Consider the following 26,509-nt stretch of genomic DNA (forward strand, 5'->3'; position numbering starts at 1 on the left):
TTTGACGTGTATTCAGCTGTAATCTCAGCCAAACCAATTTACTCACGAACAAATAAAACACTGAAACAAGCCAAAGAATAACATTTTTAAGTTATCTAAGTGACTTATATATCATGTATAACCTGACCAGTGAAAGATCGTGGGGGGTTTGAAAACGATGTGCCAGGAGTTCGCTATTCTCGCCCCGACTAACTATCGAGCTGGTGGGTAACAGACGTCTCAGAAAACTTCAGAGCACTTTTCAAGCATGTGATGTCATGATAAACCGAGCAGATATTTGAAGTTTACACACCTACATTCTCGTCTGAAAATATCTTAAAAGTTTATTTTGTGACCCACAAAGAGTAATAAGAGTAATATTAAAGTAGCTGCTGACATTGTTGGAAACTGGAATTGGCTGGGCCACGCTATGAATTCAGAGATATGGTGGTCCACGAAGGCTACACCTGACCCATCCTTCAGATCCCGGGAAAAGGAAACGCATTTATCGGCTGCATTTGGAGAAGTTTACGATTTTGGACAGCCTTTGGTGCGTCGCTGTGATGTAATCGGCCTTCAAATGTGGCCTCAGGAGAATGCAGCCTATGAATTTAGACACCCCATTGTAAGGTTTGCAGCAGCCTACAACAATAAAGAGAAACGCGAACAATCAAATGATACCCTTTGAGCAAGCGTTTGGCGATGCTCCCTTTTATCAGGAAGAAACCTCTGGCAGAACCAGGTTCTGCTGTGACTGGTTGTGGGTGAATTTTGGATTGAAAATCAAGCAAAAAGTTGAAATTGTTGAGTATATGTTTTACTTCATAAACTGTATTTAAAACACCATTAAAATAAAAAATCTATTTATTCTCTAGTGGGGTTTTTTTTGTATTTACCTTTCTATAAAAATCCCCACTCGCCCCTGCAGACCCCTCTTCAAGCTCGAGTCCTCTACCAGAGGCCTGGGAGCTTGAAAGTCCTGTGCAGTATCTTAGCTGTCCCTAGGACTGCGCTCTTCTGGACAGAGATCTCGGATGTTGTTCCTGGGATCTGCTGGAGCCACACGCCCTACTTAGGGGTCACTGCACCTAGTGCTCCAAATACCACTGGGACCACTGTTATCTTCACCCTCCACATCTTCTCCAGCTTATCTCTGAGCCGTTGGTGCTTCTCGTGTTCCTTCTTCCTGATGTTGCTGTCATTTGGTATCGCTACGTCTATCACAACGGCCATCTTCTTCTACTTGTCTACCACTACTATGTCCAGCTGGTTAGCCACCATCATTTTCTCCATCTGTTTCTGGAAGTCCCACAGGATCTTAGTTTGCTCATTCACTACCACCCTAGGGGGCGTTTCCCATTTTGAACTTGGCACTTCCAGGTCGTAATCGGCACAGATGTAGCTGTATACTATGCTGGCCACTTGGTTATTGCGTTCCATGTATGCCCTGCCTGCCAGCCTCTTACACCCTGCTGTTATGTGCTGGATTGTTTCAGGGCATCTTTACACAGCCTGCACATGGGGTCTTGCCTGGTGTGATAGACCCCAGCCTCTATCAATCTTGTGCACAGAGCTTGTTCCTGTGATGCCATGATTCATGCCTCTTTGCTGTCTCTCATTCTAGCTTTGTCCAGCAACTGGTAGGATTTTTGGATGTCACCCACTTCCTCTATCTGCCGGTGGTACATACTGTAGAGGGGCCTATCCTTCCATGATGGTTCTTCTTCCTCCTCTTTCTTGGGTTTCTGCCACCTGAAGTATTCCCTGAGCAGGTGATTGGTCATGGCCATCTTTCTGATGTATTTGTGGATGTTTGTTGTCTCATCCTGGACTGTAGTACTGAAACTCACTAGTCTCTGCCTCCTTCCTTCCGCTTAGCATACAGCCTCAGGGTGCTGGACTTGGGGTGAAACCCTCCATGCATGGTAAGGAGCTTCCTCGTCTTGATGTTAGTGGCTTCTATCGCCTCCTTTGGCCAGCTTCTTATCTCAGCAGGGTACCTGATCACGGTGTAGGTGTTGATAGATCTTGTTCTTAACTGTCAGCTGACTCCTCAGAACTTGCCTGACCCTCTGTAGATACTTGTTGGCTGCAGCTTTCCTAGCGGGCTCTTCATGGTTCGCATTTGCCTGTGGGATTTGGCAGTTACTTTTTGCTCTCCTCAATGTTTGCAATGTTGCCTTCTGATAGTGCGATTCCCTTGCTTCTGGCTACCTTCCCTCCCTTTGTTACCATCCGACTACACTTCTCTAGTCTGAACAACATTCCGATGTATATCCTGATGGTGTGGATTAGTGAATCAATGACTCTTGGAATACAAGGGGTGGCTGTGGTTCAGATGGTAGAGCAGATCAGCTACTGATTGGAAGGTTGGTGGTTCGATCCTTGGCTTCCCCAGTCTGCATGTCAAATATCCTTGGTACTAAGATACTAACCCCAAGTTGCCCTCTGATGCATTTATCGGGAGTGTGAATGTAGGTTAGTTTGCACTTGTGTTTAGGAGAGCTTGTACGAGTGGGTGTGAATGAGGCATGTTGTATACAGCGCTTTGAGTACTCCGAGGGAGTAGAAAAGTGCTATATAAGAATCAGTCCATTTACAGCTTGATGTCATCTCGTAGAGGAGATGGCTGATTATTGCTTGAAGTTGGCCTCAAGTGTTGTACGCCACATCCCCCTTGAGTTTGAGTTCTTGATGAAGGCTCTTAGCATCCAGTTGATCTGCATATGGGCATCGAGTCATGGGCCTTCTTGTAATAATCCAAGCAGTGCACAGATTAACCTATCTGGCCTTGCAGTCTGGGGTGACTACACGGTCTACCAGGAGCTAGTGTTTTGTGCTTCTGGTATTCTTGCCAATTCTTTTCTGTGCCCCGCGCATGTGCCTGTTCATCTTTGCCGCTATGATGCTTGACACAAGCTTCTATGTGATACTGAAGCAGGTTATTTGCCAGTAGGTGGATGGGACCAGTCCCTTCTGGGGGTCCTTGGGGATCAGGGTTGTTTAACCTTTGGTTAGCCATTCTGGGTGTCTCTCGACTAGCAGCAGCTTCATTTGTGCTGACAGAAAGCAATTGGCTTCTTTAGTAGTAGTACTAGGCGTGAATCATGTTGGGGTCTGGTGCTATCCAACTCTTCAGCTGTCCACCGATGCCGTCTCGTTCCAGTAGCCCACTTCTCATCAGGGTGTCCTTGGTTCCTGGTTCCTAAAAGCTGATGCAGACTGAGCCGGTATGGCTTAATATTTGTGTCTCTTGCTCATGTCTAAGGTAGGCTTGGCTAGCATATAGTATTACCACTACGCTAAAGTTAGCAGTTGGCACCCCACTTCTTCTTTGTCTTTATCTAGGGACTCCCATTGGACAGCAGTCTGCCGCCTACTGGCAGCCAGCTCTTTGCAGGCTGTTTTTATGTATACTTATTACACAGGAACTACTACAGGTGTATCCAGGTAATAATCGCACACTTTTTAAGTTTGCTTTAATGGGTTATTATATGTTAGCAAATAGAAACAGGCAATTTTTCATTTTGCAGCTCTGTTTCCTGTTTATTACACAGAATCTACCACATGTAATTGAGTGGTAATCACGCTTGTTTCTTCCTTGTTACTCTACTATTACCACGTTTTTACGGAGCTGTATTTCCATACTATTACCCCAAGTTTTGGGGCTCTTATTGTCTTATTACATAACTTTCAAGGTAATATTACTCAACTGCAACCACTGTTGCTACCATGATATTACTTGAATATTAAGTGGTTATTACTTTGGTAATCGCATAGAAAGTGCTACCACAATTTGAATTTGAAAAAAAAAGATTTTTTTTTTCTCCCTTTCATTGACATTGATATGTCAGTGACAATACTAAAAAGGGCGTTCTGCATCACTGAGAGACTGGTAGCATTTGATTTATTTTAATAAATTGTTTTTGTGCATTTACAACCAACAATAGTAAATAATAATCTCTAACCAAAAAAAAGGAAAATGTGAAATGCAGGCAAATAAGCTGTTTAGACATCAAATTTTACCACAACAGTTTAAGAAAATGTTTATCTTTGCTTTATGACCATCACTTATGTCATCAGTAGAATAGCAGGCATTAACATTTATATAAATGCCATGGCATAATTATCCATTATCTAACTTGCATTACAATTGCCAATGAAATTTCATACATTTGATAATAGGGCAGCAATACCAGTGTTATTTAACATGACAAAACAATATCTTGAGGTTTTTAAAAATTTCATTCATTTTGAGTCCATATATAATTGGATTTAAAAGAGGATGGAATAAAATTGACTGAAAAGTCAGTATTAAGCGAAGAGTTTTTGATAGATCAGATTCCAGTCGAACTATAATTACATCAAAAACAATAAAACAGGAAAAGTTGATTAACACCAGCAAGTGGGGTAAACATGTCTTTACAGCTTTTTTCCTCACTTCTCTGCAACTTTGGTAAGATACTCTAACAATCCTGATGTATGTAAAAAGTATGAAAAGCAAAGGTAGAAGGGCAATATTTATCAACATGACCACACCATATACAGATATTGCCACTGAGGTCACACACTGAAGCTTATATCCTGAATTGTTACAAAAAATTCCTGTCAGAGTAAAGCTACAGAGTTTTACTTCAGAATACAACACAACTGACACTGCTGTCTCAAAAGCAGGTATAAGCCAAGCTAAAACTAGAGAGACATATATAGTTATTCTATTCATTATAACTGGATATTGCAGGGGTTTGCATTTAGACACATACCTGTCATATGCCATTGCTGCCAACAGTAAAAACTCTGACCCAGCTGAGGTGTAATATAAAAATCCTTGGAAAAGACAAAGCGTATACGATATAGTTTGTTTTTCAGACAAAACATCAGATAAAAGCTTCGGATAGATAATCATGCTGTAAAGAACAGAGTTGATTAACAAAGCTGCAATAAAAATGTACATTGGCTCGTGAAGGTTTTTGCAAGTCCAAATAAGGCACACTATAGTCGAATTAAAGCAGAGCATCAGAATATAAAGTGTGAATATAACCACAAAATAGAGATACCTGTATTTGTGCAATTCTGCAAACCCACCAAGAGTTAACAATGTTACATTTAATTCAACATCCATTGAATGAACAAAAATGTTATTGACCATGGAACTAGATTACATAAATGGTATTCATGAATAACAAATGAAAAGACAAGTGTTGAAGTAATATATTTCTAACATTAAACTAAGAAGGTAAGTGACTATGTGGCTTTGTTTTATCAGAAAACCTTCCATCCTCTGTGGGACTCATTAAGTTCTCCACTAACATGTAAACGACTTCAGGAAATCTAACCAGTTGTCATGATTGGCTGTGTGGCAGGCAGGCAAGCAGGAGTGGTGGACCCAAAATGCAGGACTCAGACACGGAAGTGAAACTTAAAGCGCAGCTTTATTGCTGGGAAAAACCTTGTACTAACTAAACTCACCAAAAGACCAGCAAAAGTCTGAACAGAGGAACTGAGGACGGAAACACTGGAAAAGAAATACTAAACTGGAGCAGCTGACTAAACACTAGAAACACTAGAAACACTAGAAACACGGAAGCAGAACACACAGCTAGTTGAGGGTACGACGCGACAGGGAACACAGGAAAACACAGGGCTTATATACACAGGGGAGTAATCAGGGAATGGAAAACAGGAGGGAGACACAGCTGGGAGGGTTCGGGCTAATGAGACACGGGGAGCAAAGCTAGACACACTGAGATGAGGCAAAACCTTTCACAATAAAACGGGAAATAAGAAATGTCTGTGAAGGTTCTCAGTCATCCAGGTCATCGTAGTCAAAGGAGCTTGCAAAGAAAAGCGTCTGGACTTCTTTAAGTTACTTGAATACGTTTCACCTCTCATCCGAGAAGCTTCTTCAGTTCTAAGGTCACCTTCGCATGATAAGGTGGGGCCAGGTTTCACAATGAACTCACCCGAAACTCTGACTGATTGGGACCCACACCCAGTTTCACACCTTGGCTCAGGCGATTAGAGGATCATCAGGGGGTCCTTTTGTCCCTCTGTGGGGGGATACTCCCACTAGGTTTATATCTGGGACTCCCCACCATTTGACCTTAGAACTGAAGAAGCTTCTCGGATGAGAGGTGAAACGTCTTCAAGTAACTTAAAGAAGTCCAGACGCTTTTCTTTGCAAGCTCCTTTGGGAAACAAGAAACAGACACAGACTTGACTTGACTTGTAGCTTGCCATTGCCAGTGTGTGAATGTGTGTGTGAATGGGTGAATGACTGAATGTAGTGTAAAGCGCTTTGGGGTCCTTAGGGACTGAGTAAAGCGCTATACAAATGCAGGCCATTTACCATTTTTACCATTTGACACTGAACTTATACTAAACGAGAAACAGAAACAAAACAAAACACAAGGAGCCCAAGAACAGAGATACAGGAATAACTCAAAACAAATCCCAGTGGGTCAACCATGAGTCCACTAATCAAAAAGTTCAGGAACCCGACCCGGAGGCCGACAGCACAAAAGTCAAACACAGGGTACTCAGGGGGCCGGCCACGTGAAAGGCAGTGGCAGTGGCAGCGGCGACGCAGGCGAACGAGGTCCAGAGGCCGGCCGCACGGAAGGCAGCGGCAGCGATGACAGAGCTGGTCCGGAGGCCGCCCACGACAGCGACGACACCCAGCCAGTGGCCTGGAAGGCGGCCGGCGATGTTGAGGGGCTGGACGTACATTGGACGGTGGCGTAGCAACCGCAGGACCAGGCAAGGCAGGACCAGGCAAGGCAGGACCAGGCGAGGAGGGACCAGGCAAGGCAGGACCAGGCGAAGCTGAAGCTGAAGCTGGACCAGGCGAAGGCGAAGCTGAAGCTGGACCAGGCGAAGGCGAAGCTGAAGCTGAAGCTGGACCAGGCAAAGGCGAAGCTGAAGCTGGACCAGGCGAAGGCGAAGCTGAAGCTGAAGCTGAAGCTGGACCAGGTCCTGGTCAAAATGACCCAGGACCGTGACACCAGTTGACATTTATAGTCCTATGCCCTTCATTGTGTTTGCCCACACTGCAGAGAGCAGTGTGGGCACAGCAGAGAGAGGTCTACTGGAGGAGACTGGTCTAAAAGAGTACCCTGTGATCCTGATGCTCCTTGACGTCATCGCCAATGATGGGCAGAGAATTGGGACACTAATTGATCTAGCATCTGACACAAACTACATAACCCATAAAGCTGCAAGTAAGCTCAACCTTCGCAGTGAAGACGTCATGCTTGTCATCCAGGGTGTCGGAGGTATGAAGTGTCTGTGGCAACCAAGCGCTACCTTCTCAAGATCCGTGTCAACACCTCAAGAGGAACTTTAAAGCCTCACCAGTTAGTCTGCTATGGTCTTGACAAGATTGCTGAAGTGAGAAGACATGTTCCACCTCAAAAGCTACAGAAGATCTTCCCTGACATCCCTCTCCAAGACCTCATCAGACCCAGAGAGATCCAGCTTCTAATCAGCCATAAAGAAGGCCAGCTGGTGCCCCAAAAGATCCGCTCCATCGGTGACCTGGTGCTCTGGGACGGTCCACTTGGCAAGACAATTGGGGGCACGCATCCAGACCTCTTTGAGGAAGTCACTTTGATGGCCCACACCTCCAAGACTCATTTCGCAAGATCAATGAGAGCTGCTGCATTCAAGTACCAAGAGTTCACTAAAGACCTAGCTTCCTGTCAGCATCCTGATCACCCTGAGACTCTATCCACCACAGCTACCAGCAGCAGAGACTTTCTGAAGTGGTGGAGGTGGGAAAGCATCGGAGCCGCTTGCCAGCCGAGATGTGGAGGGTGTCGTTGTGGGAACTGCCAGCCAGGGGGTAAAGAAATGACGCTTGCAGAAGAGAGGGAGATGGAGATCGTGAGAAATGGCCTGACTTATTCAACTGGAGATGACCACAGCAGTGAACCGCATTGGCATGCCAAATACCCATGGGTAGAAGATCCAGCAACCTTGCCAAATAACAGGAAAGCGGTAGAAGCAACATTCATCAGAACCGAGATGAAGCTATCTAAAGAACCTGAATGGAAGACGGCCTATGCTGCACAAGTTCATGAGATGGTAAACCGCAGAGCTGCAGTGAAGCTGTCCAAAGAAGTCCTGCAGAGTTGGACTGGGCCGGTATGGTATATAAGCCCTATCGCGCCAAATCCACACTCGGTCTCTACCCCAGTGAGGTTGGTGTGGAACAGCAGCCAGAAGTACAGAGGCCTCAGCCTGAATGACATCCTTATCAAAGGTCCTGATGTCCTGAACCCGATAAGAGCTGTCCTGCTGAGGTTCCGAGCTGGTGTCTACGCCGCCCTTGGTGACATCCGCAAGATGTACAACTCCGTCTGGCTGGAAGATCGAGAGGTCCACTTGCACAGATTCTTGTGGCGTGACACAGAAGATGCAGGCATAGAAGACTATGCCATAACAAGAGTCAACATTGGAGACAAACCTGCTGGTTGCGTAGCCCAAGTCGCCATAAGAGAAACTGCAAACCTACCTTCATTCAGTCACTTCAAAGAAGAGAAACGTGTGCTGGAAGAAGATGCTTATGTCGATGACATTCTGACATCACACAATGACCTCGACCATCTGAGACGCCTAACAGCCAACATCGAGCACATCCTGAGAGCTGGAGGATTCTACATGAAGCCTTGGGTCTACTCCAGTCAAAGTGGGAGGGAGGAGTCAAAGAAAGAGTTGCCTCGATCAGAGCCAAAGACTATGATCCTGCCGAACCAGCTGACAGAAGATGACAACAAAGCCCTTGGCCTTGGCTACACCATCAATGATGACAAGCTTCATGTCATGGTTGCAGTGAACTTCTCAAACAAAAGGAGGAAAATGCGCCTTGGTCAAGACCTGCTCAGAGAAGAAGTCAGAGGGCAAACACCTGATCCACTCACCAGGCGAGAACTGCTAAGCCAAGTCTCCGGCCTATATGACCCACTCGGTCTTCTGACTCCCGTCAAACAAAAGGGTGCCATCCTGGTAAGGAGAGCTTTCCAAGAAGCAAAAGTAAAGCACTGCCTCGAAGACACATGGGACACAGCCTTGTCTGAAGGTCTCCGAGAAGACGCCATAAAGCTTCTGGAAGAGTATGCTGACCTGAAGAAACTGCATTTCACTAGAGCCCTGACTCCACCAGATCCCTGTGCAGACCCCAGTGCCATCACGTTCTCTGATGGCAGTGAACATGCATATGGCGCAGTGATGTACCTTCGCTGGAGCTGCAGCCATAGTGTCATTGTGAGACTAGTAGAGTCCAAAGCCAAACTGACGCCTCTCAACCACAAAGGCGATCCTGTTAAAGCAGAGATGTGTGGCGCAGTCTTTGCTGCCCGTCTGAAGACCTACTTCCACAGACACTGCAGAATCCAGGTCAAAAAATGGTACCACCTCGTCGATAGCCAGACCGTCTTGGGTGCAATCCAGCGTGAGAGCTACGGTTTCCAGACCTTCTTCGCAAACCGCGTTGGTGAAATCCAGAGTAGCACTGATGTCCAAGATTGGTGGTGGATTCCCGGGTCAGCAAACATTGCAGACATTCTCACCAGAGGGGCCAGTCCAAATGCCCTAACCGAGGACTCCGAGTCGGGTCCAAAGTTTCTCCAACTTCCTGAAAATGAGTGGCTGAAGAAATCCGCCGGAGAAGTCGCTGCCCAAGCTCGAGAAAAGGTCACAAAGCTACAGAAAAAGACTTTTGTTGCGGTCCTTACCAGAGTCCACATCAAGGGACTTGACGGAGTGGCAGGAACCTTACTGCGGATGAGAATGAAGGCTTGGGTTGTCAGAGGAAGAATTATTGCCCAAAAGGTCGTTGACCAGTGCATCATCTGCAAGAAGGCAATGGCAAGAACCTGTAAGCAAGTAATGGGAGACTTACCTGAAGAGAGGTCAAATCCTGCTGCACCATTCGAATTCATCTGTCGACCTGTTTGGACCCTATCATGTGAGGGATGATGTCAAGAGAAGAGTGACCATGAAAGTTTGGGGAGTTGTGTTTTGCTGTATGGCAAGCCGAGCCATTCATGTCGAACTAGCGAGCACACTATCAACAGAGAGCTTCCTGCTTGCCTACCAGAGGTTCACTTCTGTCCGAGGCCATCCCCGAAAAATCTGGTCAGATCCTGGCACAAACTTTGTCGGCGCCAAGCCTGTATTAGAAGAAATGTATGCTTACCTGAGACAACAAAACAAGGAGTTGCTTGAAGAATACTCTGCCAAAAATGAGACCACCTGGGCATGGAAGATTCTTCCTGCTGACTCACCTCACCGAAATGGGGCCGCCGAAGCTGCTGTCAGAGTTACCAAGAGAGCCCTTCATACTCTTGGCAATACAGAGGCTCTTACCTTCAGTGAGTTCCTGACAGCACTCCAGCTAGCTGCCAACCTTGCAAATGAGAGACCCATTGATGCCAGAATTCAGAGCCGAGAAGATCGCATTGACTACATCACGCCGAATAATCTGTTGCTTGGTCGAGCCACACAAAGTGGGGACTTCAAGACTATCGACTTCACAAATTATCCTTTCAAAAGGCTGAAGGAAATACAAACCATGGTCAACAACTTCTGGAGGTCCTGGAGCCAACTTGCTGGACCAAACCTGTTCATCCGCAGTAAGTGGCATACTGCAGAGAGAAACATTGCTGTTGGAGACATAGTTTGGCTCTGCGACCAAAATGCCCTTAGAGGGCAATTCAGACTCGCAAAAGTCATCAGCGTGAATCCTGATTCCAAAGGGATCGTTCGAGATGTGCATGTGAGGGTCTCTCCAAGTTCCAGCATTGCAATCAAGAGTCCAAAATCTGCTACCACAAGTCCTGAGCTGGGCACCGTTTTACATCGGGACATCCGGCGTCTTGTGGTCCTTTTACCGGTGGAAGATCAAGCAAGGGACCAGCCCACGTGAATGTGATCTTTCCAGGCAGTGCTGAGCAAAGATCGAGTGGGAGGTGTCGCGCTGACCTAGTAGGTGTGGCTGTTACTCCTCTCTTCCTCCTCCTGCCCACTACCTGCTCTGTGCTGTTGCTTGCGCATGGCTGCTGATTAGACCTTGTGTGCAATCTATAACTAAGCGTGGCCTGGTGCGCGCCGCTCCGCCAGCTGAGCTGAATTACAGCAATCAAGGGCTGGCATGCCTAGTAGACCTTAAAATGCATGCAGCAGTCATTTGACCCGGGTGCGACATACTGAGAGGACAGCAAACAAAGCACAATCCACGTTCCACTGTGAGGAAGACTTTGAGCTAGACGGGCTATTGGTTTTTCACTGTCAAGTGTTCTCTATCTATATCTATCCATCTACTTACCAGCTATCAAACTAGCTGGTCAAAATAAAGTGAGTGAAATTCAAAGTCTGGTCTTTTTCAAGTGTGGGCACCTCACAGACAGAGAACACTTGACACACACATTTTTTTCAATCTATGGGACTAGTAAAGGCTTAGTAGCATAGGCAAAAGGTCGGCGTTATGACAAAAAGGCTAAAGAAACACCTTAAATAAGAAGGTCTTTTTTTTTCTTGTTTCGATATGTGAATGAGGATGATCAAAGTCTTATAGCTGCGGGTTGGACCTCTAACTCTATTCAACCTGCGAGTCCCCTCAAGCTGGGGTCTTCTACCAGAGACCTGGGAACTTAAGGGTACTATGAAGTATTTCTAATGTTCCAAGGATTCCGCTCCTCTGGACAGAGATCTCAGATGCTGTTTCGCTATCTGATCATTGCCTTGAGTGCTCTGATTATCACAGAAACAACTGTGGCTTTCAAGCGCTACATCTTCTCAAGTTCCTTTCTCAGTTTTTTACTCTCAAGCTTATCGTGTTTCTTCTTCCCGATATTGTTATCACTTTGTATAGAGAAATCTATCACTACAGCTGTTCATGTATATTATGTCCGCCATCTGGTTATGGCATTCCATGTATGCCCTGCCTGCTAGCATCTTGCACCAAGCTGTTATGTGCTGAATTGTCTCAGGGGCATCTTTGCACAGTCTGCACATGGGGTCTCTCCTGGGTTGGCAGACCCAAGCCTCTATGGATTTTGTGCTCAGAGCTTGTTCCTGTGATGCCATGATTCATGCCTCAGTGCTGTCTCTCAGTCCAGCTTTGTCCAGCTACTGGTTGGATTGTTTTGAATGTTAGCCACTTCTATCTGCTACTGGTACATACCATGCAGGGGCCTATCCTTCTATGATGGTTCTTCTCCTTGCTCCTCTTCTTTCTTGGGTTTCTGCCGCCTGAAATACTCACTAAGGAATTAACAACCCTAGTCTGTAACAAAGTCAGCAAAGAAGGACGTAAAGCTATAAAACTCCACTGTATTATTCACCAACAAGCACTCTGTGCTAAACATTTAAAATATGGCCATGTTATGTAACCGGTGATAAAGGCTATTAATTATATTCTCTCCAAAGCCCTGTGCCACCGCCAGTTTGAACAGCTTCTACTCAACATCCAGAATACGGAGATGTTGTGTAATAAAATGACGTAAGATGGCTCAGTTGGAGGTCTGCACTGCAGCGGTTCTACTGTCTTATGGAGGAAATCGGACAATTATTTTTTTGAATTTCACCCGTCGTATCCCCTGATGCAAAATGTTCTGTTCTTATTTAAACAGCTGACTTTGAATTAAATATAATATTAAAAAATAGTTAAATTCAAGGGGAAACATTTTCATAATCTAACAGGTGAAATTCAAAATATACTGACAGCTCTCCAAGTAAGACTTCAGTATTAAATAAAACGGTCTAGTTATGAAGTTGAACTTTAATCTGAGCCAAAACCGATTTACTCAGGAACAAATCAAACACTGAAATAAACCAAACATTGACATTTAGAAGTTATCTAAGTGACTTATATATCATGTTTAACCCGAGTAGCGAAAGACCGCAGGGGGGTTGGGGGGGGGGGGGTTGAAAACGATGTGCCTTGAGTCTGCGCCTTGACCACCTGGTCAGCTGGAGTGGGACAAAAAAATCGGTCTGGGCATTTTGACTAGAGACAAGCCCACCAGGTATTATAGGAAAAACCATAAAGCTTTTGGATGAAAACAAACGCTGTTGTGACAGTGATGTACACTGTCTTATTGGTATATATGCATGAGTTCTAAACAGTTTACATCAGATGACCACTTAAGGACATTTCCTGGTTTCACCTTCATGTTTCCCTCTCACCAGATATCAAAACCGACATCATGACAAGTAGCTTTTATGGCTGTGGCTCCAGCAAACATCAGCTGATACTAGAAAGTAATATTAAATTAATTCTAACAACAGCTTATCAAGTAGTACGGTCCCTGGTGGTGGAGATGAAGAGTGCTTGAATGGAAAAGTGGGAGTGATAAAAACTAGATTTAGCTGGCAGCACCTGGGAATGCACAGATATGAATATTCACCTATATCTTGTCGTGGAATTTTTTTAAAAATAAAATACAAACACTTGATGAGTGTTTTTGAAGTGAGTTTTATTCACGCTGCAGTCAGGCACACAGACACACAACTCTCATAACTTGTAGCACAACTTCTCATTTCCATATAAGGTGTTGGTGGTTTATACCTCAGTTCTTCCTTGGAACACACACAGCCTCTACTCCCTGAAAGCAGTAAAGCAGTAACAGTCATAGCTAAAGAGGGATATGTTTTGCAGATTATCATGTCTTACTAGTGCTATATATTTCATCCTGTGCAACAAATAAACCCAAGGATGTTTGTATCTTGCTGAAGAGGAAATTCGACTTGGCCATCAGGTATAGCACAAATGATGAAAATGGCTGGCTGGCACTTATCACTGGCAGTATTTTAAATCACAAACTAGCATTTGTATCTGTATACTTTACAAATGAGCCAGACAGAGACTTTTTTATCTATATTGCTAAGACACTATTAGACATAGCTGGACTGGCCATCGGGCATACCGATAGTGATTTTTCTTTTTCAATTTTTCAATTTCTTTTTTTTCCTTTTTTTTTTGGGGGGGGGGTGTAACGGTATGAACGATGAAAGGTGGTGGATTGGCCAGATGCTGGCCGATGTGTACAAATAACTCAGTTGTTTGATGGTGGCTATGGCAGAGCTTCCATAAAGGCCAGCAGGTGGATGAGGGAAAGGGGAGGCAGGAGGAGGAGAGACCAGAGGCGGTCGCTGGTCCGAGTGTCAGGTGAACTTCAGGTAAGAAGTTATGACCTGCAGTCTATCAGGGGCAGGTATAAACCAAGTTTAGGTGTAGTTTATTTTCATTGTGCTGACTTTTTACCGTCAGTTACTATAACTCAAACCTCACAAAAGTTCAACAACCACCAAACAGTTAAGACAGTAAATGAGAGCAGAAACACGGATTCTGCACAAAGACGTAAACACACAGCGCGGACCCGCGGATCAGAATCAGTGAGATGTCGCCTTTCTCACCCGACGGCACGGACACGGTCGGGGCTGAAAGTCAACAGCTCGCTGATTCTGATCTGTCGGCGGGTCCGCGCTTTGTGTTCACACCCTTTTTGCACTGATTCTAAAGCTGTTAGTTTTATCTCTCTCCAAACAATATTGACCGAACCAGCAGCAAAAGAAGATCCAAACTACGCTTCACATTAACATCATCATGAATTTCCTCTGACTTTTCCTGTTGTGCTTCCACCTCGATAAAATCACACTTCATACACAGCTCTCTCTCTCTCTCTCTCTCTCTCTGTACTTCAAGAACAGTTTCCCGTCTAAAAATCTGTTTTCTGCATTTTTCTCTTGCTTGTTACGCACAAGTCTACCGTTGTTTACAGCCTGTCGGACGCTGTTTGTTTCCTTTCACTTACTTCCGAAAAGAAAGCCTCATTTCTGCCGTTCAATACTGAACAAATTTAAACTTTTTAAAATTATGCAAAATGCAAAACGCTTAGCCGTGTCTCTAATAAAACCTCTGTAACTTCAGAGGTGATGTTCATATGTTGATTAATGGTTTTCTTTCGTTTTTGATGTACTGCAGAATATTTTTATAAAATCCCAGGCCAGGAAAAATCACCTTCATGTTTTTCTGTGTTTTATCTTCAGCTACTTTGACACAAAGGCATCTGCTGTGATGCTTACACCTTTGATAAAGTCTTGCGTGTGTCAGCTTCCTTTTTATAGATACAAAAATATGTAAATGTACTGATCTGAATTATAATATTTCTGACTGTCAAAATTTCCCAGATTCAAATCGAATCGAATCGAATCGAATCGAATTGAATCGAATCGTGGATCAAATCGATTCGGGACCTTGTGAATCGGAATCGAATCGATTCTAGAAATCAGTGACGATACCCAGCCCTAGTTTCAGGCAGGCCTGGTGGGTGTGTCCCGTCTGGAGGCTGGCCACACCTGAGGAAATGATCACACCTGCAGCTGATCAAGCCTAGTCAGAGGAGCTACTTAGAAGTATGGTGGAGCTCTCGCCGATGCTGGATCATTGCGTAAGACTTCCCATCATTTCTCCAGCTTGTCAGTTTGTGAGTGTGAGCTTACCAGTGAAATTAATGGTACTAACGGCTGCCTCTGTTTTCCCAGGAAAAAAACAGTGGTGCTTTTCGGTACTCTCAGTCTCTCACTGAACGTGCTCCTGTGACTGACCAGCATGTCATGGAGTGGGTGGGAGGTGTTATCCAACATTGTCTTTATTTTGGACAACATCCGCCTCTCCGACACCACCTTGAGGGAGTCCAGCTCCATCCCCACAACATTACTGGCCTTACGGATTAGTTTATTGAGTCTGTTGGCATCTGCTACCCTCAGCCTGCTCCCCCAGCATGCAACAGCATAGAGGATCGCACTGGCCACAACAAATCCTGAGCATTTTCTGGCAGATGTTGAAGGACCTCAGTCGCCTCAAAAAATAGAGACGACTCTGGCCCTTTCTGTAAAGTGCTGTGGTGTTTTTAGCCCAGTCCAGTTTATTGTCAATGGGTACTCCAAGGTATTTATAGTCCTCCACAATGTCAACACTGACCCCCTGGATTGAAACAGGGGTCAAGTGTTTCCTGGTCTTCCTGAAGTCCACTATCAATTCCTTGGTCTTTGCCACGTTGAGCTGCAGATGATTCTGCTCACACCACGTGACAAAGGAGTCGACCACAGCCCGGTACTCTGTCTCATCATCCCTGCTGATGCATCCAACCACCGCAGAGTCATCAGAAAACTTCTGAAGATGGCAGGTCTCTGTGCAGTGGCTGAAGTCTGTGGTGTAGAGGGTGAAGAGGAAGGGGGAGAGGACAGTCCCCTGTGGTGCCCCTGTGTTGCTGATTACTTTGTCAGACACACACTGTCGGAGACGTACATATTGTGGTCTTCCTGTCAGGTAATCAACAATCCAGGACACCAGAGAAGCATCCACCTGCATCGCTGCTAACTTATCACCCAGGAGGGTCGGCCTGATGGTATTGAAAGCACTAGAAAAGTCAAAAAACATGACCCTCACAGTGCTCGCCGGCTGGTCCAGATGGGTGTAGACACGATTGAGCAGGTAGATGATGGCGTCCTCAGTTCCGAGACGAGGCTGATAAGTGAACTGAAGGGGATCCAGATGTGGTCTTGCTATGGGTCGCAGCTGGTCCAGGATGAGCCTTTCCAGGGTCTTCATGATGTGGGAGGTCAGTGCCACGGGCCTGTAATCCTGGGGGCCACTGGGACGTGGCGTCTTTGGTACAGGGACGAGGCATGATGTCTTCCACATCACTGGTACCCTCTGCAGACTCAGACTCAGCAGAAACAGTTTATGAAAGACTCCACACAGCTGGGGGGCACAGGTCTTGAGGACGAGGGGACTCACTCCGTCTGGTCCAGCAGACTTGCCTGAGTGAAGTCTCCTCATTTGCATCTCAACCTGGTATTGAGTGAAGGTGATGGGTGGGGGAGGGGTGTCAGGAAAAACACAGGAGGCAACAGCGCCATGTGAAGAGAGAGGCTGGCACAGTGGTGTGGCTCTGGATTCCAGGCTGACTACAGGTGAGGTTGTGGGGGTGGGAGCAGACACTGTAGTGTCGAATCTATTGAAAAACAGATTCAACTCGTTAGCTCTATTCTCACCTCCCTCAGCTCCCCTGCTGTTGGTTGGCCTGAATCCAGTGATGGTCTTCATGCCCCTCCACACCTCTCTCATGCTGTTCTGCTGGAGTTTCCACTCCAGCTTCCTCCTGTAATTGTCCTTAGCCTCTCTGATCTTGTCCTTTAGTAACACCTGGACCTTCCTCACCTCCTCTTTATTGCCCCCTCTGAAAGCCCTCTTCTTGTTGTTGAGGAGGGCTTTGATGTCCTTAGTCACCCACGGCTTGTTATTTGGGTAACAATGAACAGTCTGAGCTGGAACAATGGAGTCGGTGCAGAAAGTTATGTAGTCTGTGATACACTCAGTAAGCCCATTGATGTCCTCGGCATGAGGCTCACAGAGTGTTTCCCAGTTGGTCACCTCAAAACAGCCCTGTAGTTCCGCTAAGGCCTCCTCTGACCACCTCCTAACGCTCCTCGTGGTCACAGGTTCCCTCCTCACAATTGGCACATAGCGGGGGGTGAGGTGAATCAGGTTATGATCTGACCTACCAAGTGGGGGGAGGGAGGAGGAGCTGTATGCATCCTTGACATTAGCATACAGTAGGTCTAGAATTTTTTCTCTCCTGGTCAGACAGTCCACATATTGTCTGAATGTTGGTAGTGTATTGTCCAGTGATGCATGGTTGAAGTCACCCGAGATTACAATAAAGGCACTTGGGTGCTGAGTCTGTAACCGGGCTATGACAGAGTGGATAGTGTCACATGCAGCTGTGGGGTTAGCAGAGGGAGGAACATAAACAGCCACCAAGATGACATGAGAGAATTCCCTGGGTAAATAATACGGCCTGAGTCCAACAGCACACAGTTCAATGTCCGGGCAACAAATCCTTTCTTTGATTGTTATGTTGGCAGGGTTACACCACCGGTTGTTAACTAAAACAGCAAGCCCACCTCCTTTCCGCTTACCGCTAGCGATGCTGTCCCTGTGCGCCCGAACAGTGTGGAAGCCTTCCACGGAAGCATTCTCGTCGGGAATGTCCTGGTGCATCCATGATTCAGTGAAACACATCAGGCTACACTCTCGGTATTCCCTCTGACTCCGTACCAGTGCTGAGAGTTCGTCGATTTTATTCGATAACGATCACACATTTCCCATTACGATAGACGGCAGACACGGTTTATACCTCCTCCTCTCTTCGAGCCTCCGCTGTCTCACCGTCTCCTTCTTTCTTCTCTTCTGTCCTTGACCTCTGCATCCCTGATGTGTTTTCCTCCAAATTTCAGCTGGTACTTCTGCGGGTCTGGCCAGCGAGCCGGCCGACATCAGGGCGATCAGCTGATCTCTGGAGTAAACAGTCCGTGAGTGTAGGAGATGTGCCGCGGTCCCGTTCCTTGATAAAAGTAATAGTTCCACGGCCACCAGAAGAACAAAAACTCTCTCAATCCACATGATTGAGTAAAAGATAATAAACGGATGAAAATACAAGTCAGAAAAAAAGAATACGTAAGAAAACAGAGCTAAACTAAGAGAAAAAGCAGGAGCGACTGTAACAGGCTGCACGCTGGTTGGCGCATGCGCACTGAAGCTTCATCTGCCCAGCTTCATCTGCCCATCACTACTGGACGAGCCCCCACTTATGTTACGACCAGGCTCAAAAGCCACAACATAAAATAAAAGATGAATACCAGAGTGTTAGTGAGAAGAGGTTTTATCTTAAAATGGAATACCAGGTTGGCTAAAATGGCTGGTGCCACCAAGGCAAAGACAAGTGAGCTCCCCGGGAAGCTCGCCTCAGGTATGCTTTTATCCACACCTGACTAGGTGTGGCCAATTAGCACAAGCTGAACACATTGAGATGATTAGGGGCTGCAGAGGGACGTAACGTATTCCATTAAGTTACACAATCTGTGTGCATTCTGAATACTTTGGATTACTTAATATATTGTCATGCTTTTTACAACTACATACTATTGTTTTGTGATTTATTACTATTACTGAAGACTACTCACCACTGAGCTAACATTGTTAGCTGGTGTTAGCTGAGGTTAGTGCTTACAGAACTGCAAATAATTATTTGCAGCTAGCAGGTTGTTCATGCTCTCCATCAAGTCTAACAGTCTGCAATCTAGGTAGCTATAACAACTAAAACAAAGTAACTGTAGTAGGCTAACTTTAGTTTTTAAAATGAACTTACTTCCTGATATTTCTTTAGGTTGGAGGTGGAGTCTTTTGATGCTGAGAGCAGCTTGGTTGCTGGCAAACAGAGTTTGTGTTAAACAATCAGATTTCCCCCATCCCTTTCTTCTTTAAATATCAAGAGGTGTCTGAATTTCTAAGTAAGAAATGAATTCCTGCCCGTGCACTGCTGGCTCTGTTATGTTGGCTATGGGTCCATCGTGTAACTGACACCATGAACATTAACAGTACACTTACATCTACACCAGAGACTGCACCCCCTGACATCCCTGCAACATCACCATCAAATTTGCAGATTATACCACTCTGATGGGGCTCATCACCAACGATGACGACACCGCCTACAGAGATGAGGTCCACTGTCTGAAAGAATGGTGTAACTACAATACCCTTACCCTAAACACCAAGAAAACCAAGGAAGTGGTCATGGACTTCCACAAGACAAGAACTGATCCCCCTCCTCTTTCCATAAAAATGTGGATAGAGTGCCCTCCTTTAAGTTCCTCAGTACCCATATATCTGAGGACCTATTTTGGTCGACAAAAACATCAGTCCTAGTGAAGAAAGCCCAGCAGTGTCTCCATTTCCTGAGGGTTCTGAGATGGAACATCAACAGACTGACATACTAATGTCCTTCTATCGAGCCACAATTGAGAGTGTGTGGTGCACGCCAACCCTTATTTATTTATTATAATATATAACTGGCCTTGTATATGGCCCCACAATGTTTCTGGTTCAGTGTTTCTACACACACACAATGCATATAGTTTACACACACACACACACTATGTATATATATATATATATATATATATATATATATATATATATATATACATACATACATACATACATACATACATATATTGCTTTTTTCTTATCTACTTTTGCACCTCTGTGGTCCTGCTGCCCAATTTCACTGTGCAAGAAACTACACAGTGACAATGAAAAGTTCTAAGTTCATTAGAGCCTCTTATTTTGTCTTTTGTTTTGGTTTCTGGGAATGCATGGAATTACCAAAATTGGAGAGGGGATAGCCTAAAATGTGAAGCAGGAAAAGACTGCCATGTAATCCATTTATTTCAACAAAGTAACTGTCTCCTAATTATCACCTATTTAAATGGTAACTGTAACGGAATACAGTTACTTATATTTTGTATTTTAAATACGTAACACCGGTACGCGTATTCTATTACCCCCCAACACTGTTTATGCTTATGTCATTTTTCATGTTGGCAACAGGTTTATTGTAAATTCAACATCACCGAACTGCTGTTGATATTAGCACATAAAACAACAGAGAGCCTGTATCTGCTTACACCAAATGCATATTGGTTTTTCCATTGTTTTAGAAATAGTAATACACCGATTCAACAATTATTCAGGGGAATTTATCTATTTATAATTGTATGTGTGATGATTTCAGTAGCAGCTAATATGAAACATAAATGTACTTCTGAAGGGCACCTACTCATCTGAGCTACCTTGGATCTGACTGAAGAACTGGCATATACACAGTTTCCATGTTATATATCCAGTGATTTGTTCAGTTTCAAAATTTGCTTCCAAAGTAAAGTATTATTTATTAGTCCTAAATATACTAATGAAAAACCTCATAAATAATTAGAATAAATAATTTTGGTGGGTATGTTAAGATTTTTTTGATTAATTCAATCGACTCTAACAATAAAAATACAAGATGCTATCAACACATATCATTATTAATATTAATATCCAGAAACTAAATAAATAAATGCCAGTGCCATCTCTTCAAAAACACAACAGTGATATGTTTTAAACTTTACATTTTCTTGCATTTCTTGTTCATACATAAAATATATAAACATGATAGTTTGGATGATTTCATGTTGTCATATGAAAAGTGTTTTAAGTAACTGCAGCCAAAAAATAACAGCAATGTTCTACTAGGCATTTACTTTTAATACAAGGATTGATTGTGGCCTGGGAAAGAACCTTTTCAGGTGTTTTGAAATTTTTTTCATTTTGAGTCCATAGATGAATGGATTAAAAATAGGATGATACAGAACTACTTGTAATGTCATTACTATCCGTACAGTTTTTGGAAAATTTGTTTCCACCCGAGCTATGCTTACATCATACACAAAAAACACAGAGGCACTGATTAAAACTAAAAGATGGGGTAAACAAGTCTCTGCAGCTTTCTTCTGAATTTCTTTACATCTTTGATAAGAGACTATAAATATTTTTGTATAAGTGAAAACTATGAAGAGCATAGGAAGTACTGCAAGATCTAGTAAAGCAACCACACCAAAGATGGTAATTAATCTTGATCTTTCACACAGAAGAGTGTAAACTGCATTGTTACAAAATATTCCCTTTATATTAAAGTCACACAGTTTAATGTTAGCACTCCCTATTGCTTGGACTGCAATATGACAAGCAGGTACAAGCCAAGCTATGATCAGAAAAATACTCACAGTGGTTTTTCTCATGATAATATGATATTGCAGAGGTTTACATATTGCCACATATCTGTCATAGGCCATGGCAGCCAAGAGAAAGAACTCTGAACCACCTAGAGTGTAAAACATAAAAAACTGAAAGAGACAGGCTGAATATGTTGTGACTTGTTTTTCAGATAAAAAGTCAATCAGGAGTTTTGGGTAAATAGTTGTACTGTAAAGAACAGAGTTCAGTAATAAAGCTGCAATGAAAATGTACATAGGCTCATGAAGGTTTTTATGAATCCAGATTATGTACACAATAGTAGAATTAGTGCAGATTATTAGACTATATAATGCAAACATAATAAAAAAGAAAACATATCTGTACTTGTTAATGTCCACATACCAGTCCAGAGTTACATATGTAAAATTTAACTCTTGATCCATTATTGTCTTCAAAAACTATTTAATAAAAAAAATAAACTGAATAACCAGACTACATAAAACAATTTAAAAAACCAAACCAAACTAAACAAAATTACAGTAACATAAACCCTGTGTTGTGTGTCCTGTTCATAAAGATATCTGAACTTGAATTATATCTTTATCATTCATGAACCACATATACATAATGAATCATGTGAGTCTTGAGAAGGTTTTTATCAGGTTGATTCATTCTCCAGAGAGGAGGAGGTCTAAAATGGCATTGCTCAGCCTCTTCTAGTTGACTGTACACGGTGTGTACAATTGATGTGTCCAGCTAATGAGTTCACTGTGGGCATTTAGGATTATCTGCTCTACCTTGTGTTTTATTTCAGTGCTGTACTGACCACACATACCTTGGAAATGCATCAGCTACTTTTATGTTTTTTGTCACAGTGAAGAGTTCCATACTCAGCACTTTTGCTTGTACTGGCTGCATCTGACTCTGGTCCACAAATGTCCAATGTGTGTTGCTTTTACACAGGTAAACCCACATTTTGTCAAGTTAATGGCCAGTCAGTCTACAAAGAGATGTTCAATAAAAGAATGATTGTGCAAGTACATTGTCCACCTAAACAGCATGACGTTCCAGATCACTAACTACAATCTTCAAAATCTTTTACAAAGTTTTGAATTCACTGTGGAGGACTATTCTCTTGCGTGCCTAAGTTACTGATCAATGCAATTAGTCCACTATTAGTCTTGTACATTGCCAAACATTCCAGTATCCAGTATGTTTGGGAAATTGAGCCATAGGCTTTCTTGTAGTCTGTCTCTGCTTTTCTGGAGTTTCTCTTCACCCTAGCAGAACGAGCTGTGAACCATTATTTGGTGGTTTCAAGAGACTCAGTTATGAACATCTTGTTGTACCTCTTTTTGATCCCGGATCTGTCTCACATGACCTGCTTTCTGCACCTGAGTTAACTAGTGAACATCCATCTAGGATTTCCTGATTTTAGCTTACAGCCTTCTTCTCCATGGGGGGGCTTACTCTACATGCATGCTTGACCCGAGTGCTTCTAGGATTACTGTGAAAGTGACGAATATGAGCTCATTGGTTTAGTGACACTGGCAGTAGAAATGATACATAGAGCACTGTTCACATCTGCAAAGGTGGGAAAATAGCATCTTGGTTGATCGTTATCTTGAGTCTAGGCACAGTCTTCATCCTCAGCTCAGAAAGTGCACTTGCTATTGCAGGTCACTAGGCGTAATCTAGTTCAGTTTCACTGCTCTTTTCTGCCAGGGTTGGCTCATTGTTTAAAATGCTGCTTACTACTGTTCCCATTGCACTCTAGCCTGTGGAGCTCCAGCTTTTATAATAGCTGCCTTCACTTTCCCTATCTTTTCCAGCTCTGCCTTTGGTATTTCTCAAGCTTTAGTCTTCCTTTTTCCTGATGTTGCTATCACTTGGTATAGCTACATCTGTCACTACAGGCTTTATACTTTGCCTTTCCACCCTCCGGTCATGTTCACCTCCTGCCCCCTACTTTAGTGTTCCCGGTCAAAATCGACTGGTCCATTTTAACTGCTCTTAAATTAACACAAAAAACATTTTTAACCACCAAATTCAGTTCAGTGGGTCGCTCACTGGGTTGTTCAGTGGGTTCTTTAGTAGTCGTTCAGTGGTTGTTCAGTGGGTAATTCAGTGGGTTGTTCAGTAGGTTGTTCAGTGGGTCTTTCATGTGGTTGTTCAGTGGGTCACTCAGTGGGTCGTTCAGTCAGTGAGTGAGTGAGTGAATGCGTGCATTCCCATTCATATTCTATGGTGGTCATTTTTGACTGGGAACACCACAGGTGTAACAAGGTTGATTAAAACACTCAAAATTCAATGAAAGAGGTAATCATCACTTTTATATGTTCAAGTGCATAGTGTGGAGGATATCATAAGGCTTTGAGACAATAAGGCCTTGAGACAATATTTATGAGTGTGTTAAGTCTTAAATCGGTCAGGTTTGACCCGAACACGACAAGAAGATTACTATGTCCGTTGGTTAACAGCCAATAGTTTGTCTGTTTCTATTTGCAGTTCCTTCGGGATCTTAGCTTGGACATTCTCAATAACCTCTGGGGATGTACAGCGTGGGCCATTTATATGGATACACGGGTTAACATGGGTTATATGGTTGGTGATATTAAAGTTCTGTTTGTGGCACATTAGTGTATGTGAGGGGGCAAACTCCTCAAGATGGATGGTGACGATGGTGGCCATTTAGAAGCCGGCCATCTTGGATACAACTTTTGTTTTTTCAATAGGAAGAGGGCCATGTGACACATCAAACTTATTGGTAATGTCACAAGAAAAACAATGGTGTGCTTGGTTTCAACGTAACTTTATTCTTTCATGAGTTATTTACAAGTTTCTGACCACTTATAAAATGTGTTCAATGTGCTGCCTATGGTGTTGGATTGTCAATGCAACCCTCTTCTCCCACTCTTCACATACTTATAGCAACACCGCAGGAGAAATGCCAGCACAGGCATCCAGTATCCATAGTTTCAGGTGCTGCACATTTCGTATCTTCACACCATAGACAATTGCCTTCAGGTGACCCCAAAGATAAAAGTCTAAGGGGGTCAGATCGGGAGACCTTGGGGGCCATTCAACTGGCCTACGACGACCAATCCACTTTCCAGGAAACTGTTCATCTAGGAATGCTCGGACCTGGCACCCATAATGTGGTGGTGCACCATCTTGCTGGAAAAACTCAGGGAACGTGCCAGCTTCAGTGCATAAAGAGGGAAACACATCATCATGTAGCAATTTCAAATATCCAGTGGCCTTGAGGTTACCATTGATGAAGAATGGACCCACTATCGTTGTATCCCATATACCACACCAAACCATCTCTTTTGTTGGTCCAACAGTCTTGGAGGGATCCATCCAATGTGGGTTAGTGTCAGACCAATAGCGGTGGTTTTGTTTGTTAACTTCACCATTCACATAAAAGTTTGCCTCATCACTGAACAAACTCTTCTGCGTGAACTGAGGTTCCTGTTCCAATTTTTGTTTTGCCCATTCTGCAAATTCTGTGCGCCGATCTGGGTCATCCTCGTTGAGATGCTGCAGTAGCTGGAGTTTGTAAGGGTGCCATTTGTGAGTAGCTAATATCCGCCGAAGGGATGTTCGACTAATGCCACTCTCCAGTGACATGCGGCGAGTGCTACGCTGTGGGCTCTTGCTAAATGAAGCTAGGACAGCCACTGATGAAATGGCCACCATGGTCACCACCCATCTTGCCGAGTTTGCCCCCTCACATATACTAATGTGCCACAAACAGGACTTTAATATCACCAACCATTCCCATGTTATTATGGTGTATCCATATAAATGGCCCACCCTGTACAATGCCAATTCCAATGAAGTTGGGATGTTGTGTAAAACTTAAATAAAAACAGAATATAATGATTTGCAAATCCTTTTCAACCTCGAGTATATTCAGATGAATACACTACAAAGATTAGTTATCTGATGTTCAACCTGATAAACTTTATTGTTGTTTTGCAAATCTTCACTCATTTTGAATTTGATGCCTTCAACACATTCCAAAAAAGCTGCGACAGGGGCATGTTTACCACTGTATTATGTTACCTTTCCTTTTAACAACACCAATAAGCATTTGGGAACAGAGGACACTAATTGTTGAAGCTGCATAGGTGGAATTTTTTCCCATTCTTGCTTTATGTACAATTTCAGTTGCTCAACAGTCCGGGGTCTCGGTTGTCGTATTGTAACACATGCAGAATGTCCTTCTGAAGTAAGCAAGGACGTCCCTGAAATAGACCTTGCTTGGATGGGAGCATATGTTGCCCCAAAACCTGTATGTACCTTTCAGCATTAATGGTGCCTTCACAAATGTGCAAGTTACCTATGCCATGGGCAAAAAAACACACCATACCATCACAGATGCTGGGTTTTGAACTTTGCGCCGATAACAATCCGGGTGGTTATTTTCCTCCTTGCCCCGGTGGACACAACATCCATGATTTCCAAAAACAATTTGAAATGTGAACTCGGCAGACCACAGCACGCTTTTCCACTTTTTGTCAGTCCATCTCAGATGAGCTCAGGCCCAGAGAAGCCGACGGCGTTTCTGGGTGTTGTTTGTATGGTTGAGGTGTAACTTGCACCTGTTAGACAAACTGTGTTAACTAACAATGGTTTTTCTGAAAGTATTCCTGAGCCCACGTGGTAATATCCTTTAAAGAATGATGTCGGATTTTTAATGCGGTGCTGCCTTAGAGATCGAAGGTCGTTTTATACCCAGTCATGACAAACACCTATTTCCAATTGACCTGTTCACCTGTGGAATGTTCAAAACAGGTATTTCTTGAACATTCCTCAACTTTCCCAGTCTAATGTTGCCCCTGTTCCAGCTTTTTGGGAACGTGTTGCTGGCAT

The 26,509-nt window shown here is 43.9% G+C and overlaps 2 protein-coding genes and 1 pseudogene across 2 annotated transcripts; all 3 read right to left on the minus strand.

Annotated features, from left to right (window-relative positions):
* Positions 1–930: 930 nt before the first annotated feature.
* LOC146371110 (uncharacterized) lies at positions 931–1,769 on the minus strand (annotated as a pseudogene).
* Positions 1,770–4,180: 2,411 nt separating this feature from the next.
* Positions 4,181–5,110, minus strand: LOC146371111 (olfactory receptor 6N2-like). Its single transcript, XM_084907992.1, has one exon. It carries the CDS (start codon positions 5,099–5,101, stop codon positions 4,181–4,183), a length of 921 nt encoding a protein of 306 aa, XP_084764118.1. The 5' UTR covers positions 5,102–5,110.
* A 16,013-nt stretch (positions 5,111–21,123) lies between these two features.
* LOC146371112 (olfactory receptor 6N2-like) lies at positions 21,124–22,071 on the minus strand. Its single transcript, XM_084955045.1, has one exon. It carries the CDS (start codon positions 22,069–22,071, stop codon positions 21,124–21,126), a length of 948 nt encoding a protein of 315 aa, XP_084811171.1.
* Between the last annotated feature and the right edge of the window lie 4,438 nt (positions 22,072–26,509).

Source organism: Perissodus microlepis, chromosome 16 (genome assembly GCF_051167445.1).
Source record: "Perissodus microlepis isolate ML-2025 ecotype Zambia chromosome 16, ASM5116744v1, whole genome shotgun sequence".
NCBI lineage: Eukaryota > Metazoa > Chordata > Actinopteri > Cichliformes > Cichlidae > Perissodus > Perissodus microlepis.

Excerpts from the sequence above, each read along its gene's own strand:
- LOC146371111 (XM_084907992.1), bottom strand. The coding sequence starts at position 5,101 with ATGGATGTTGAATTAAATGTAACATTGTTAACTCTTGGTGGGTTTGCA.
- LOC146371112 (XM_084955045.1), bottom strand. The coding sequence starts at position 22,071 with ATGGATCAAGAGTTAAATTTTACATATGTAACTCTGGACTGGTATGTG.